General features: G+C 64.0%; 6 protein-coding genes across 6 annotated transcripts; 3 read left to right on the forward strand and 3 right to left on the reverse strand.

The window, feature by feature from the left end:
- Nucleotides 1–846: 846 nt before the first annotated feature.
- EMIHUDRAFT_222515 (hypothetical protein) lies at nucleotides 847–2,581 on the forward strand (the record flags this gene model as incomplete). Its single annotated transcript, XM_005793119.1, has 3 exons — nucleotides 847–1,466; nucleotides 1,799–1,860; nucleotides 2,256–2,581. 3 exons carry the CDS (start codon nucleotides 847–849, stop codon nucleotides 2,579–2,581), a joined length of 1,008 nt encoding a protein of 335 aa, XP_005793176.1.
- Nucleotides 2,582–3,122: 541 nt separating this feature from the next.
- EMIHUDRAFT_222516 (hypothetical protein) lies at nucleotides 3,123–3,793 on the forward strand (the record flags this gene model as incomplete). Its single annotated transcript, XM_005793120.1, has 2 exons — nucleotides 3,123–3,167; nucleotides 3,248–3,793. The coding sequence occupies 2 exons, from the start codon at nucleotides 3,123–3,125 to the stop codon at nucleotides 3,791–3,793; spliced, it is 591 nt and encodes a 196-aa protein (XP_005793177.1).
- Nucleotides 3,794–4,473: 680 nt separating this feature from the next.
- EMIHUDRAFT_108413 (hypothetical protein) lies at nucleotides 4,474–6,449 on the forward strand (the record flags this gene model as incomplete). Its single annotated transcript, XM_005793121.1, has 2 exons — nucleotides 4,474–5,047; nucleotides 5,950–6,449. 2 exons carry the CDS (start codon nucleotides 4,474–4,476, stop codon nucleotides 6,447–6,449), a joined length of 1,074 nt encoding a protein of 357 aa, XP_005793178.1.
- Nucleotides 6,450–6,673: 224 nt separating this feature from the next.
- On the reverse strand, nucleotides 6,674–9,904 carry EMIHUDRAFT_222520 (hypothetical protein; the record flags this gene model as incomplete). Its single annotated transcript, XM_005793122.1, has 5 exons — nucleotides 6,674–6,843; nucleotides 6,925–6,956; nucleotides 7,065–7,981; nucleotides 8,150–9,343; nucleotides 9,713–9,904. The coding sequence occupies 5 exons, from the start codon at nucleotides 9,902–9,904 to the stop codon at nucleotides 6,674–6,676; spliced, it is 2,505 nt and encodes an 834-aa protein (XP_005793179.1).
- Nucleotides 9,905–11,106: 1,202 nt separating this feature from the next.
- Nucleotides 11,107–11,596, reverse strand: EMIHUDRAFT_222521 (hypothetical protein; the record flags this gene model as incomplete). Its single annotated transcript, XM_005793123.1, has 2 exons — nucleotides 11,107–11,133; nucleotides 11,255–11,596. The coding sequence occupies 2 exons, from the start codon at nucleotides 11,594–11,596 to the stop codon at nucleotides 11,107–11,109; spliced, it is 369 nt and encodes a 122-aa protein (XP_005793180.1).
- A 2,554-nt stretch (nucleotides 11,597–14,150) lies between these two features.
- EMIHUDRAFT_52751 (hypothetical protein) lies at nucleotides 14,151–15,215 on the reverse strand (the record flags this gene model as incomplete). Its single annotated transcript, XM_005793124.1, has 1 exon — nucleotides 14,151–15,215. A coding segment is annotated over one exon (1,065 nt), but the record flags the coding sequence as incomplete, so codon positions are not given.
- Nucleotides 15,216–16,287: the final 1,072 nt, after the last annotated feature.

Raw genomic sequence — 16,287 nt, forward strand, 5'->3', positions numbered from 1 at the left:
CTCACTGGTGTGAGGATTCATTGCCACTGTACAAGGTGCTGTGCAGCACCTAAGGGCTACCTGAGTACTGCCATGTTTGCTGCATCAACAGGGGTGCAACTGAGCTGCAACTTGAGCTAGAACTTGAGAGGCTGCAACTCAGGGATGAAAGTACTGCCAGCCAAGTTTGATTGCTGCTGCAACCCTGATTTCTAACTCTGTGACTCCAATGGGTCTACGTCTCTGCTGTGTTAGGATCATCAGAGGTGTCGAGGGGTGTCGAGCGGTGTCGAGCGGTGTCGAGCGGTGTCGAGGGGTGTCGAGGGGTGTCGAGGGGTGTCGAGGTGTCGAGTTTGGCACCTTGACACGGACGAGCATGGTTTCAGCCTAGATGGTGTCGAGGGGTGTCGAGGGGTGTCGAGTTTGTCGAGTTGGCATGGGTTGTCGAGGTGTCGAGTCGGTGTCGAGGTTTGGTGTCGAGGTGTCGAGGCCAGGGCTCAGTTCCAGTCTCACCGCCTCGGTTTAACCGCCGGTGCACTTGGAGCACTTGGAGTGCAGTCGCCAGCCTCACCCCCAGCGCCCAGGGCCGGGGAGCTAAGAAGCGCACCCAGCGCGCAGCGGAGCACTTGGAGCACTGGACTTGGGAGCACCTGGAGCACTTGGAGCACTTGGAGTGCAGTCATCAACCTCACATCCAGGGCCAGGGAGCTAAGAAGCGCACCCAGCGAGCCGGATGATCGGCATCGGGCTACGGGCTAGAGAGCCCTGTTCGGCGTTTTTCTTATTCTTTGCGGAGCCCGAGAACCGAGTGCTATCCGATACGAGCGTCCTCACGTTTGATGCACTGGCAGACGATCTCTGCTCGCCATGCCAAGCACGTGTGCTGCAGGCGACGACCCGTCCGAGGGCGCTGCCGAGGCAGACCCGCCCTTCCCTTGGCGCGCCGTCCTCATCCTTCTCCTGGTGCGGCTCGGCGACGGCCTCGTCTCCGTGATGCTTTATCCGATGCTGCCATTCATGGTGGCCGGCTTCGGCGTGCCGCCGAGCAGCGTCGGCATGTGGGTCGGCGTGCTGGGCACCTCGTACAACCTGCTGCAGATCCCGGCCAACGTGGCCTGGGGCCACGCCTCTGACCGCTTCGGCCGGCGGCCCGTCATGCTGCTCGGCCAGCTGTCCCTCGCCGCGGCCACACTCGCTCTGGGCGTCTCGCGCTCGCTCCCCTTCGCCATCGGCGCCCGCTGCCTCTCCGGAGCGCTCCACGGCAACCTCAGCGTCGCCGCCGCCGCCGCCTGCGACGTGACTCGGCCGGCGGAGCGTGCGCGCGCCTTCTCACTGCTCGGCCTGGTCTTCTCGCTCGCCTTCGGCCTCGGGCCGCTTCTCGGCGCCCTCCTCTCCCGCCCTGCCGCCTGGGACCCCGCCGTCCGCAAGTCGCCGCTCGACACGTACCCGTACCTCCTTCCGTGCGCCGCCGCGTCGGCCGTCTGCATGTGCGGCGCCGTCTCTCTCGCCTGGCTCGAGCTGCCCCCGCGAGCCACATGCTCCTCCTCCCCGAGCGCCCAGCCGCCTAGCCCGGCCCCTCTCACGCCGGCAGAGGGCGGCGGCGGTGGCGGCGGCGGCGGCGGCGGCGGCGGCGGGGCGGCGGCAGGCGGCGGTGGAGGGGCGGCGGAGGGCTGCGATGCCTCGCCGCCGCCGCCACGGCACACCTCCGCCCCGTCCGCGGAGGCGGCAGGGCTGGGCGCGCCACTCCTCCTCGGCGCCTCCGCCGCGCCGGCCGCGCCTCCTCCGCCCTCTCCTGGCAGCGGGAGGGGCTCCGCCCCAGGCCTGCGGTGCAGTGCGGGCATGGGCGCGCTGTGCGCCGCCCACTGCGGCTACGGCTTCCTCGTCGCGGGAGGCGCCTCCCCTGCGCCCTCTCCCCTCCCGCTCCCCTCTCCCGCCGCCGAGGCAACCGCGGCCTGACTGCCACAACTCGGCTGCCCAGGCGCCGAGCTCTTTCCGCTCTTCGCGTCGGCGCCGCGGCCAGAGGGGCTCGGCCTCACCACCGACCAGACGGGCTTCGCCCTGTCGCCGCTCTCGCTAGGCGCCTCGCCGTCCCCGTGCCCCGACCCCTCCCCCGTCGCCTTGACACGGCTGCCCCTCTGAGAGAGGCTGTGAGAGAGAGGCTGTGAGAGAGAGGCTGTGAGAGAGAGGCTCTGAGAGAGAGGCTGTGAGAGAGAGGCTGTGAGAGAGGCTCTGAGAGAGAGGCGGCAGCGGCAGGCTGCGCCCTCTTGTGCGCCTAGGCCTCATCGCCGGCTCGCTCTCCTTCCCCTTCCTCGCCGCGCGCCACGGGCCCGCTGCCGTCTACCGCGCCGCCGCGGGCCTCTACTTCTTCTCAAACTCGCTGATGCCCCAGCTCACCTCCGCCCAGCGGCTCGGCGCCCTCCCCCTGTGGGCCTCTGTCGTCGCCATCTCCCTCGTCCGATCCCTCGGAGGCCCGCTCGGCTTCCCCGCGCTGGCCGTGCTCCTCAACGCCGCCCTCGCCGTGGGCGAGAGGCCGCGGGCGAGACGACCACCGCTGGCCCGCTTCCCCAATCTCCGCGTCGTCACTCTCCGCGGCGGCGAATGACCGTAGGGCCTGTGGAATGGCATCGCCTCTTCGTGTCTCGCCGCCGGCCGCGCCGCCGCGCCCATCGCTGTCGGCTCCGTGTGGTCGCTCGCCCTCCGCCACTCTGGCGAGCCCTTGGAGAGCGGCGGCGCGAGGGCGTGGCCGTGGCCGGTGGACTACCACCTGCCCTTTTACCTATTATGCGTGGTGTCGGTGCTGTGCGGGTTGCTCTCCCTCCGCTTCCCGAGAGCCGCGTCCGGAGCTGTCTTGTGATCTCTGCTTCCTCTTGTTTTTGTCGAACTTGTGTCACACGTTTTTAGAAAACCAACTTTTAGCAAGGCCTACATGTATTCTGTGTGCGGTCGCCTCGCTTCAACCTTCGTGCCACCTCGCGGTCGCCCCCTTCTCGTCGTGCTCTCCCTTGTCGCTAAGTCGTAAAATTCTTTTCTTGAACTGCGAAAATTCTGGTTAGCTGGGGAACAAGCGGCCGACCCCCCCCCCAGGCGCAATAACGCCTGTTCACCTACAGTGCCAAGCGCAGGCCCCGCACGCGGCCCTTCTGATGTTCGCTTTGCGCGGCTTCCGCGCCTTCGCGAAAGCGGCGCCGGTGTGTTAGAGTTGTGGCCCAGCACAGCACACAGCCGGCACTCAAAGGCCGTCCTCACGCCACTCTACTCCTCATACCAGGCTGCGTCGGCTGCCGCCGTCTGCACAGTGAAGGGCTCCGCCTCCGACTATATCGCGCAGACGCAGGTCGAGTCCACGGCTGGCGTGGACTGGCCGCGCAACGCCGCCTTCGCCGCCTTTTCTGGCCTCTACCTCGGTGTGGGGCAGCATCTGATCTACAACAGAGCATTTACGGTGCTGTTTGGGAGCGGCCAGGATCTGCGCACCGGACTGAAGAAGGTGCTCGCGGACAGCCTCGTGCACGTTCCGCTGATATACCTGCCGCTCTACTACCCCTTCAAGAGCGTAGTGCTCGGCGAGGGTAGTTTTCTCGACGGGCTAGCCCGCTACCGCGCCGACGCCCACGACGTGCTCACCACGTACTGGAGCATCTGGCCGGCGCTGCACCTGGTCAACTTCACGCTCACGCCGCCTGAGCTGCGAATCAGCCTCGTTGCGGCCGTGAGCTTCGGTTGGCTCGTTTATTTGTCGTGGCGCTCGCACGCCGATGAGGAGGTGTCTGGCAGTGAGGAGCACACCACAGCTGCGCTGCATGGCGGTGGGTAGGGCCCGGGTCCAAGCCGTTGTGAAATCGGCCTGGTGAAATGTCAAAAATGAGAGATGTTCTCATTTTAGGCTGTGTTATCTTAAGTAAGGTTCGAACGACAGCCCAGCCCTTGTGGCCATCTCGCTGCATGGCCATATTGCATATCGGCATCGCACGCGCTTCACAACCGAACAAACCAAACACAACCGCGCCAGTGCGTGCATGTTTGTGTCCACACACAGACCCGCCGCCGGACCGCCCTCTCCACCACCCTCGCCCAGGGATCTACAATGCTGTCTCAAGGTCCGACCTGTGGGCTCCGGCCTGCGCTCGGCACCGGGCACCGCCTCGGTATACAAAATGCGCCTGCGGGCGGACCCTCACAGATCACAGATCACACACAGACCCGCGAAAAACACACTGCTCACTGCACAGCCACACTGGCCTTTTACGGTTTTCAGGTGCCGGGAAGGGTGCTGGTATAAACACGTGCCAGTCCGCGCCTGTGTCGACCAACGAGCTTGTGAAGATCCAGTCCAACTTGTGAAGGACGAGTCGGTGCGTTTATGCACATGAAGGCTTCGCGCTACGCGCTCCTCGCGACGCAGCACGCGCGCGCGCAGCTCGCGTCGCCGGCGCGGAGCGCCTCTACGCCGCGCCCCCGCGACGAATGTGGGGTGTGTATAGCCCGAAGACGCCTATGACGGTGGACGAGTTTCCGGGCTCGGTCCATTCGCTGGATGTGCTGGTCTTCACCTTGGTGCTTCTGGTGCTCGCGCACACCCGCGGCTCGCCATGGAAGCTTGCGCTCGCCGCCGCGTCGCTCGCGCTTGGCCTCCTGACCGAGCAGCTCAGCCTGCGGTTGGGAGGGACGCACTGCCACGCGAGTGGGATTGTCAACGTCTCGACGTGCTCCTCGGCCAACTCGGTCTTCTGGTACATTCCGTGGGTCTACACGGGCGTGACTTGTGCCCGCCGCCTGACCGACGAACGCTCGTGGGCCTTTCCTCTGCTCAGCGGTATGCTCTTCTTCGGGCTGTGCGGAGTGTACGAAGCGCAGGGTCCGCTGGTGGGCTGGTGGCGCTGGCCGGCGGCCGATGGCCTTGTCGCGTCTGGCTGCACCATCTGGCAGGCGGGGCCACTCGGGCTCGACGCGCGCGGCCTCGTTGCGTCACCGCACGTGATGGAGGCGCTCGGCGAGCGGCTCTTCGGCGTGCCGGTGATGGCGCCCTACTTCCACTTCGCCTTCGGCTGTGGCACGGGCATCGGCGATGGTCGCGGCTCTGGCGACGGCGATGGAAGAGGGATGGGGGAGGGAGGCGGCTCTGGCGGCGGATCTGGGGACGGTACTGGCGGTGGCTCTGTCGACGGAGCTGGAACTGCCGAGGGGGGCGGAGGCACTGGCTCCGCTGGCGGAGATGGTGGCGGGCATGGAATCCTCCGATATAAGACATGGATGCGGTCGTCTATTCGGTCCTCGCAGTCTCCCGCTAGGCTACCGTATCGACTGCAAGTGCGGCCGGGTAGCATCGCGGCGTAGTGACAGTTTGGCTCGGACAGGCACTTGGCCGTGCAGGCCTCCTCGGTGGCATCCGCTGCGACCCATCCCGCATAGTAGCCACGCCGGCAAAACCCGGTGCCCTCACGCTTCATGCCAGGGTTTCATTTTTGCTGCGCTGTATCCTGTAATCTCGCTGACTAACACCGATACTAAACACCGAAAGAAAGACAACAGCGACGGAGAGGAGTGTGGGCAAGAGTTTTTGTGGAGTGTGGTGCTAGCCGTCGCCACCCTTGCTTGGGCGTCTGCCTCTTGAGGGAAGAGGCTGTGTGTCTGTGCCAGGTCTGTGCATGCATGCATGCATGCATGCATGCATGTGTGTGTGTGTGTGTGTGCGCGCGCGAGCCGCCCTGAACGCCACGAGCGCGCCGCGAGCGCCGTAGCGCCGCGAACGCCGGCGAGCGCCGTCGGCAGCGCGCGCACCGCCACCCAAAAGCGGAGGTACATCAGGAGCCGCAGCCGGCCTGCTCTATCAACCCCGCAGCCGCGGTGGCGAGACCCGGACCGCGGTTCGCTCAGTTGATGAATTCTTTTGCGCAGTCCGCGCCAGTCCGCGCCCTTGTCGTGCCAGTGTGCTGTGAGAGAGGCTTGTATCTTCAGAATTCTTTTGCGCAGCGATGTTGCTTTTCATCCAGCTCACGATCTGCTTCGTCGCGCCGCCGCAGCTGCGGGACGCCAGAGCAGCCCGAACATTGCCACGCGTCGCGCCACCGCGTCTCGACTATTACGACGCCGACGGCAAGTTAGTCCGGACTGACGCCAGCGGACCTGGCGAGCGGCAGCGGCGCATTGACGAGGCGCTGGCGGCGGCGGATGCCAAGCTGGACGCGCTTGCGGAGACGGACAACATGCTACGCGCAAAGTCCATGGCTGAGCTCGGTAGCCCGCCGCCAGCGCCTGACTCTGCGCCCGAACTCGGAGGCGCGCTCGCTGCTGCGCCAAATATCTTGGGCGCCATCGCAGTGGGGCTCTTCCTCTTAAACGGCGTGGGCGTCTTCGGCGACGGCGGCGACTGGTTGGAGACCAAGGCCGCGTCCTTGACGGAGAAGGCGGAGAGCATGGGACAGGTTGAATACAAGTCGTCGAGGCAGATCGACTATAAGCCCAGCTTCTGAGCTCTAGAGTCTACGGGGTGTGGACCGGGAGTTGACTAGGGGTTGTGCGCCGGGCCCTCCTGCTCGGCTCCAGCGAGTAGACAAGTGTTACCATCAACAGAGGAGAAGGATATGACCTCAGGGCTGATGTGACCAAGCGCTGGTAGCGTGGTTTTACCTCACACCCATGGTCTCACACAGTGTGCCGGCAGTCGCCGCGAGCAGTGTCGGCTGTCGCTACGCCCTCACACAAGCCGCAGCACAAGTGACTGAGGGCCAGTGAGGGCGAGCCCATCGCTGTGACAGCTGTGGCAGCCGCACAGTAGGCTGTGCCAACTGTGCGGAGCGTGTGAGCAGCAGAGGAGCTGCTCTCCAGGCTTCAGGCGCGCAAAGAGAGCTGTGCATGGCGCATGCCCTGGCCAGCCCGGTGCCCGCACCGAAGGGGCGCTGTGCCGCTGTCGAGGTTCGCCGAGCGCGGCGAAATCTCCGGGGGCACCGTCACCGACGAGCGCGTTGGACTTTTCACTCCTGCTCCACCGCGCCGATGCATGCTTGTTGCTTCGATGGTATAAAAATGTAATTAAATTTAATACACATGCGAAGTTGCTGCATTGGACAGTCCTCTAGTACGGGCACGAGCCGCGCCGCGGTACCACCTTTATCGTCAGCGAGAGCTCTCTCCGCAGCTCCTCCGAATCTCGCGACTCATGCAGCTGCTGGCATGCTCCTCCTCCGCCGGCTTCTTGCAGCACGCCGCCAGGGGCGGTGGAACGCGACGCCACCTTTGCGCCGGTGCTCCGCCCGCGCGAGAGGCCGCGCGCGCCGATGCGGAAGAAGCCGGTGATGCTGCCGCGCAGGCCGCGCGTCATCCGGCTGAGTGCGCGCTGCGAGCCGGACGGGACGCGCGACGAGATGAGCTCGATGGCCCTCCGGTCGGAGAGGCGGCGGTGCTCGAAGACCGTCTTCGCCCAACTGTTGAACTCGCCGAAGGAGCCCATGCTCGCCTCAATCACGGAGAGCATCGCCTCCCGGTCCTCCGGCTTGAAGCAGGTGGCTGTCTCGGCGTCGAAGGAGCGGAGCGCGCCGATGGAGCGCTCCAGCGAGCGCTTGCGCGCGTCCGTGCCCTGGCCGTCGACGAGCGGGATGACGGAGATGCGGTCGAGCTGCGCTCCGCTCGTCATCTTTTGGAAGGTGAAGAGCTCGATCACGCACCAGAGCCGCGAGGGCCACGTCGGGCCCGCGAGGACGACCAGCTTGGCGCAGCCGGCGAGGAAGATGGGCAGGCAGGCGAGGCTCTCCGCCAGCTTGTCCTGGTCAATGCAGGCGCGGTCGAACCAAACGCGCGGCGGGCGGCCCGACTCCTTCTCAAAGTCGCTCGCCCAGCGGCAGAGGGCGTCCCACTTTGCGGTGGGTGAGTCGTGCCACGAGTGCGAGAGGAAGGCGTCGCACATCCCGAGCTCCGCCTTGTGCGAGTGGTCCTGCACCTGGCTCGGCCGCGAGAGGTCGAAGTCGGACGCGCGCAGCTTGTCGAAGGAGACGACGCGGAAGTTCTCCTCGGCAGAGGGGAGCAGCTGCGAGGTGGAGAGCTTGGCGTGCGAGCAAAGCCCGGCGACCACGGCCGCGCTCCGCTCCTCCGCCGTCGAGCCGAGTCGCGCCACCCACGCGAGGGCCGCGCCGCGCGCGCGCGGCGTCGTGACGGCCGACCAGAGGAGGGCACAGACCGAGTAGGAGATGATTGGGATGCCGTCGGGGTGCTGGAGGAGGTCGGTGGAGGTGGCGAACGGCCACCAGTCGGGCACCAGCTTCTGGTCCAGCAGCGCCGCCAGCGTGAAGTAGACTAGCACCATCGCCCCGATCGCACCGTGCGCCAGGCGGCAGCCGAGCCAGATGCCCCGCCACGCGGCGCGAGGCCGCGTGCGAGAGACGTAGTAGGCGTGGTAGAAGATCGGGCAAAAGGTGAGCGCGGCCAGGCCGCCGATGAAGAAGCAGATCCGCAGCGTCGGGTCGTCGAGCCCGGAGACGGAGGCGTAGAGGAGCAGGCCGGCGAGGGCAGAGGCGACGACGCTCGCAAACAAAGAGATGTACCGGATGACGGCGTGGTCCACGGGGCGGACCGCGAGACCGATGGACGAGACGCCGAGCATCGCAAAGTGGAGCCACACGAAGCACGAGCCCGCCAGCCGTCGCGGCCACCACCCAAAGATGAACATGAGCGACGGCAAAAAGGCCCACGAAAGGACGATGACGCCGACGGTGATCAGCAGCCCCTGGACGCGAGCACGCAGCGACCGGCCGACCCGGGTGGCGCTGCGCAGGCGCGCGGCGACGGAGAAGCGCGTCTTCCGGCTGCCGCCGCCGCTGGGAAGGCTGGCCTGGCTTCGTCGCTTCGACTCGCGAAGCCAGCGCAAGAAGGCGGTGAACAGCAGCGCAGACCAGAGCCCATTCGCAGCCAGGAAGATGGCCAGCTCTCGCCACGCCTCGCTCTCATAGTCTACGCCGCCGCTGCGCTCACAGAGGCACTGCCGCTCGCTAAGGCAGTCGACGGCGTGCCACCGGCCCCTTTGGTCGACGGTATTGCAGTCGCCATCGGACGGCTGACCCGGCGCCCAGTTGTCGTACTCCGTGCTGCACGCAGCGAGCCATGCGTCGCCGACGCGACCAGGCGCGTGCCGAAGCAGCTGCGAGACGCGATATGTCTCAATATCAGTGTCAATGCAGGCGAGAGTCGCGTTCTCCGCCACACACGCCTCGTGGCAAGCCTCGCGCCCACCGACTTGCGAGAGGACAATATAGTCGCGATCGTCTCCGCCACCGGTCGAGAGCACCGGTGCGTCATCTCCGCCACCGGTCGAGAGCACCGGTACAGCGATGCTGCCGAGGAGCAAGGGTGCCGCCATGCGGCAGCGGTAGAAGGCCTGGCAAGGGAATGCCGGCTGCACCTTCACAAAAACACAAGCAGGGACCCAAGACGCACAAGCTCAGACAGTCGAGAAAGGGATAGACAGCATCGACAGTCAGAAGTCAGCGCTGGGTCCCAGGGCGAATGCGATGACGGCCTCTAGTGTGAGCTCTAGCTATAGTGAGCTCATCGCTACCACCTTCACAGTACCGTACTCGAGTAGGGTACCGAACTTAAAGTAGTTTGAGCTCCCTAACTCAAGCTACCTTACCTTAAGTTCGGTACCCTACGGTAGGGTGATAAGAAACAATAACCACGCGGGCGACGACAGTGAGGGTGTGAGAGACAGAGTGACAGACCCAGGGAAGGTCTTTCACTACCTTACAGCCCCTGCCTGCCTGAGCTCAGGCTCGACAGAGGTCGGTTTGAACATTGCGCTTAGCGTGTGGACCACTTGCTCGATGTCCCGCGTCGGCGTGTAGTTCGGGTCGTACAGGTACTCACCAGTCTCAGCGGCATTGCCATGGTACCGGTAGACCAAGCCCACCTTGTACCGCAGTGCGGCGCAAGCCAGCATGTGCTCGCGCAGCTTTCACACAAAAACACAACCCCAGACCCAAGACGCACAAGCACCTTCACACAAAAACACAACCCCGCACCCAAGACGCACAAGCAAGCACAGACAGTCGAGAAGGGAGAGACAGCAACGACAGTAAAAAAAAACGCGCGCCGCCGAGGAAGAAAATAGGTTGCTGGCGAGAAACTGCGAAGAGAGATAGGAAGAAGCAGGCGCCCAAGGGTGGGCGACGGCTGCATCACACTCTCCTCCCTTAAATAAATCAATAAATCCCTGTGTGGTGGCGGCGTGCGTTCAGCGTTCTCCCATCCCCCGTTGCGCGTTGGAGAGAGAGATTTTTGAAGACCAACAAGAAATCACGACTGTCACAGTGATTTGGGCTCGGCGCGTTGCCCCAGCTGAAGGCAGTGAACAAAGAATTTTGTGCGCCGGTGTACCTGTGTTAGTGCCAGTGCGCGCCAGTCCCGTGCCTAGTGTTGTGTGAAAAAAACGTTCCTGTCCAAATCCATCTTTTTTCCTGCAAGCAGCAAGCTGCATCCGCCATCCCTACCGAGCTTTCAACAACAAAATCTCTCTCGAGAGCTTTTTAGAGTGGCAGCCTCCCTGGATGGTGCGAGAGAGACAAGAGGGGAAGAGGGGAGCGAGAGGGCCAAGAGCGCCAAGGGCGAGCCTTGTTTTTTGATTTTTTTTCAATAATGCGGGGTTAGGCATATAAAGTACCGCCGGCGCAGCGCCCAACGCGCAGCGGTGTCCCCCGCTTTGTGGTCGCCGTTCGTCGGGGCACCTGTGCAGTCAGGGCAGGTGGGGCGTGGGGGCGGGGCGGACAGCCCACGAGAGTCTATACCATGGGACCTCTCTATACCCAGTGTGGCAGGGATCGTCCCGGCTCCCGCGCGGGGGGGGGACCGCCGCGCGGGGCGGGTTGCGGCCTGCGGGGGGCGTGCGAGGCGTGCCGGTGGAGGCACGTCCGAAGTAAAGATATATCACTTTTTCCCTCAAATTGCGGGGTACATACTCGTACATGCCGCCAGACGTACGCCAGGAAAGCAAGGGAAATAGGGTGGTGGCAGTGGCAAGTATCGGCGCGGTGCCGGTGAGAGGACCAACCGCGGCGGCCGGCGCGATCCCCTTCTCGCGTCCCGTCTGGCGCACCCGCAGAGTGCGACGCACCGTGCGTTGACGCTGCTCCTGCCCACGCATCCTCACGCGCCCTCCTCCGGCGCCCCCACCTCGACGGGCTCCCAGCTGCTGCCATCTGCCGGCAGAGGCGGCGGGTCGGGGTCGGTGGGCCGGGCGGCTTGCGCGCAGCGGCGTCGGGCGGGCATGTTTGGCGCCTTCCGTTCTGTAGACGAGGAAGATCTCCTGGTCGTTTTCGACCTGCGCCGCCCGCAGAGGCGCGCCGTCGGGGTCGGCAGCGGAGGCGGGTGGCGGCACTGCTAGGGTGCGACACTGCGTGGACGCTCGGCCTGGGAGCGGGCGCGCCTTTTGGTCGGCGAGGCTCTTCTTTTCGTCGAGCGGCACGTCGCCATTCTTGTCGAGGAAGAGCTTCATCTCGGCCGCGTCAACCTTGCTGATGGCGCTCAGCTTTTGGCGCAGGTCGGAGGCGGTGTCGGAGAGCTGGACGTACAGAAAGATGATGGTGTTTCGCCGCTTGACGCGGACGTAGTCCTGAGCCGAGGTGTCCTCGGCCATGGTGGCGACGGGGCGCTGCGCGCTGGGCGTTCGAGCGGGTCGCGCGGGGCACCGCCACCCCCAGGAGGCGAACCGCAACGACTACAGAAAAAAAGCGGCGGCCACGGCGGGGTGCGGGCTTTATCTGATACGCTCAACAGCACAAATGATCTCAGAAGTTTCATTCATTTGAGAGGACCCTCTAGACTATAATCGAGTACTCTTGAGCACTTGAGCTGGCTGGATATAGGGAGTAGGGTCGATTCCGCATACTCGATCGATCGAGTAGAGGACCCTCTACTCGAGTATAGGCTATAGCTCTCGAGGACCCTCTGCGGCACGAGGACCCTCTACGCACTACGCTCTAGAGAGAGAGATTTTAGAAAACCAACAAGTACAAGAAATCACGCCTCTCACAGTGATTTGGGCTCGGCAGCTTGTCAGCCCTCAGCCGAAGCTGGGGCCGGTCCCGTAGCCGAGAGAGCCCGCGCCGATGAGTACGCTCTACGGGAGGTGAATGTGGCGCTAACAAAACTTTGGCTCAGCTCTGACGCACCCGCGCTTCGGCCTTCGCCCACACAAGCAAGGCGGACATAAATAAAGCGCCGCCCTGCAACGGGGGTGGGGGGGCACGTAGTGCGCCAGGGGTTCTAGGCGACGGTGGCGTCCTCCAACGCCGCGGCGAGCCTGAGCTCGGTCGCGATCTCATCCGCCGAAAAACATCCTTCTACAACAATTCGGAAACCTTTAGCGCCGCTCGACGACGCACACCGCCTCACCCAGCGTCTTTAAATTGCGTCACCGGTGCACTCCCACTCCGATGTGCGATGAGCCTCTTAACGGCGAGCCGTGCCTACTGACAATGGACGAACCGGCATACGTCGCGCTGGCGAGCTCTCTGGGCTTAAACGACATCGCCAACTTTCTCGTTGCCCTCGGCTCGGCCAGTGCGCGCATTCGCTACATTATCCAGCTCGTCATCGACCGGCGAGTCCAACAGCACAAGCGCCTTCCACCTGTGGATCAAGATTCGGATCAAACAATTACAGGGTCGGAGAAGGTTGATGGCATCCGCTGCCTTTGGGAAGTGCGCAGTCGTAACAGCAACATAATTTATCCCCGGCAGGTTGCGAGCTTGTCGATGACGAGGCCATCGAGTAGGAGCACCGCCGTGACATGCCAAGCACCGCCCAAAACGATGTCTTCGGCGTTGTTTACCGTCACGACGACTACCGAATCTGAAGTGTCTCCATTCCACCCATGCAGTCCCCGCAGGCACTCGGCGCGATCGTCGCCTCCTCGCTCATCCCAAAGCTGCCGATCGGCGCACGCTCCGACCCAATTCGACCTCCGGAATGAGCTGAGGAATGACCCATGCGCGATGGAACCTTCGCCACGCGTGTTTTGCATTCGTGGATCGTCTCGCAGGCTGCACAGCGGCCGTTGACATGTGCTTCCAGCTTCCTGCTGCGACTTTGTTTCGGGGTCGGTCGGCTGCTAGCGAGCGTGCCTGGCCCAGAGACCACGGCCTGTCTGCCTGCTTCAGAGCTCGTGGGATGGCCTACGCAAGTCCCACACGCGCATAGAAGCGGTTGTCGTGCCGCCCCCAACCGAGGAGGAGGAGATGTCGGAGAAGTAGGGCGCTCCACCAAACCCTATTCGTCGGCAGAGCCTTGATTGAGCCGCAGCCCGCGATCGCGCGTCCGTTTTTATTTTCCATCATGGCGCACGCCCTGTGTGCTTCGCTGTGCTGCGCACCTGTGTTGTTTTGTGTTGTCCCGCCCGCCCGCCCGACGTTTGTGGTTCGTATGGTGTGCTTGTCCGTGTGTGCCTTCCTGCGTCATGATACACCACAACGCTCCCCCTTCCTTGCCCAATGGGCCCGCATGCAAAGCAAACACTCATGACCGTGATCCGATCTCGCATGCACGGCACAGCGACGTTCGCAACCATCGGCGCAAACGCACACACTTCACAGCTCGCCGCATGGGACTCTCCTTGCGCCACATTGTGGACGCTCACGGCAACCACCCGACACTCACTTGTCGGACTGTACCGCCTCGCAAGGGGGCGCGCCTCGCAATCATCGGCCGCACCTCAGCCGGCCGCCAATCCGTGTCCCAGGACTGCAACGGCGGGCCTTCGCTACCCCCCCCTTACCCCTGCGGCTCTCGACGGAGGTTGTATGCGGGTACACCGCCTGCAGCCCCGCCGCGAGAGGTCCACGTTGTCGTCAGAAGCCGTAGATGTCGTGCTGGAAGCTCCCAGCTCAAGGCAAGCAGTAGCACGACGCTTCACCGCTCGTCGAGCTGTCCGTCATCGTCTGGCCTGCTTGCTGGCTGGCGAACAGCACCCGCCGCTCTTGTGTGTTGCCCTTCATGGAGGTGGTAATGCAGCTGCACGATGTGCCAGCTGCGCAATCGGTGCTGGCAAACGAGCAGCGGGCCGGTTCGGCGGGCGAGCACGACTTAGCTGCAGGGCCCATCATCGTATTGTCGAGCGCGATGTCCACCTTTGCTTCTGCAATGAAAAAGAGCTGCGCCCCGAGTGGCCAACCTGTGGAGAAGCCGTGGAGCTTGCGTGAGTACACAACCGCCGTTTCATCACTGGGCGGAAAGGCATACGCGTTGAGCATTGCCACGATGTATGCGCTCGAGAAGCAGTAGCTCTGCGAATACTTGGACGCGACGTCGGCCCATGGCTTTGCACAAAACTCGGCGCCCTTTGCGCTGATTTGGTTGGTCGAAAGTGCCTGTGCGTCGCCCCAATCGACGAGCCCGAGCCCGTTGGCTGTGAAGAAGAGCGCACCCCGAGCCCAAAACTTGACGCCAGTGGGCGGCGGCTGATAGACGCCTTGTGCAGCACACGGCTCAAGCAGGCATTCGTTCTGCTGGTTAAGCAGCGCTTGTGTGAGCTCTTTACATTTGCTATAGTCGCCTGTGCCACGAAGGGTGCGTTCGCCAGCGCCCGCCACGTTCATGGAAGAGTTGAACCCTTGATTGTGGCACGGGCTGTCTAGAATCGGGCTTTCCTGGCTCCTGGATGCCAACGCCTTTGCATAGCGCAGCATCGCCTGATCTTGCCCGGACCGCATGTATGAGTACGAGTAGACGCGCTCTTGGGAGCTATCAACCCTTAGGCGGTAGCCAAAATCTTGGATGACTCCACTTGCCGGCGCAAACGTGACCTGAAAGGACGCCCCACCGTAGTCGAGGCAGCCCAGGAACACATCCTTTCCGAGCGTTGTCTGGAGAACGTACTTGTTCGTAAGCCAGTTAAAGAGGCCCTCGTATCCACCGGCGATGGTGTGGGCCGCCGCAAACTCAAAGCCAGAAGCTGTGATTGCCGCCTCAACAGCCGACCAGATAGGCACTTGCTCCATCTCGGACAACAGACGCATTCCCGCCGTGCCAAAAGCCCGGACTTTTGTAGTACTCGGGTCTGGTACCGCGAGGCGGGCCTGGTCCAGAAGGGGAGCGAGATAGGCGGTCAAGGCCTCCGGGTTGTTGGCGAACGACGAGATGCCTGGCTCAATTTCAAGCTCGACATCCGCCTCGGTGATGCTCCACCCCTTCTCCGGCCAGCTGAAGACACGGGCGCGTGTGCCAGAGGAGCCACAGTCGAGGATGATGCCCCATTGCGAGGCGGTGACCGCATGTGCGAAGGAAAGCGGCACCAGAGGGGAGAGTGATCGCATCGCCAGCACAAAGGACCCGCTTAGAAGGCTGTCGGAGCCGTGCGAGAAGTAGGCGAACGCCCCGCCGCTAGCACTCGCCGCGATGAGGCAGATGAAGACGGTGCAGAGCACGTTGTGCCAGCAGAGCTTGGGCCACGAGAGCCAGCCGAAGGCGGAGACGGAGCCCTCCGGCGTGACCGGCTTGACCGTCTTGGGCTTGACCGTCTTGGGCTTGACCGTCTTGGGCTTGACCGTCTCGGGCTTGACCGTCTTGGGCTTGATGACCGTCGCGCCCTGAACAGGGGCGCGAGACTGGCTGTGAGCGGCGAGCAGGGGGCGGAAACCGCACATGCAGGCGGCGAGCACCGAGTTTGTGGCCGACGGCGTGGATCCGCGGGTCGCCTTGGAAGGCGCCTTGCCGGTGTCGGCGCCACCGACGATGCCCTCGTCGCCGCCCGCCCCGATCAGGGCCCCGTAACCGTTGCTGCAGTCGATCGGGGCGGACGCCTCCTTGCGCTCGTTGTTGCGGCGCGACTTTGAGGGGGTCGTCCACTCGGAGATGTCCTGTGCACACGCGCAAGCTGGGCGCGTCAGCAGCTGTGAGCGCAGGCTCCGCTTGCACCGCAGCATGCGAGGCGCTCGCCGCCGGGGCGGGCTTCTCCTCTGGAAACACCTTGGCCGAGACCGTCCAGTCGGCGTCGCCCTATCGAAAGCGGGATGGGATTAGGAGCGTAGCTCCCAGACGCAGCACACAGAAAGCACAAGGCGCTCGCCGCCGGGGCGGGCTTCTCCTTCGCTTTGTAGTCGATGTTGTCCATGATCGAGTTGTCCTGTGCAAGTCGCATCATCATGAAAGTTGAGACGGGCGCTTGCATTGGATGTGCACAAACAGCTATATTCGCTTTGTGGAGGTGTACGGGGTCTGAAATGAGAGGAAGAGGGATGGGGACGGGGTACAAAGTCGATAACCCTGCGGGGCGGGGGGGGGGGGTGCGGGAAGCGGGCTCAAGATGCTGGACACGCGCGGCAGCTGGCT

This window comes from Emiliania huxleyi (genome assembly GCF_000372725.1).
Source record: "Emiliania huxleyi CCMP1516 unplaced genomic scaffold EMIHUscaffold_103, whole genome shotgun sequence".
Taxonomy (NCBI): domain Eukaryota; phylum Haptophyta; order Isochrysidales; family Noelaerhabdaceae; genus Emiliania; species Emiliania huxleyi.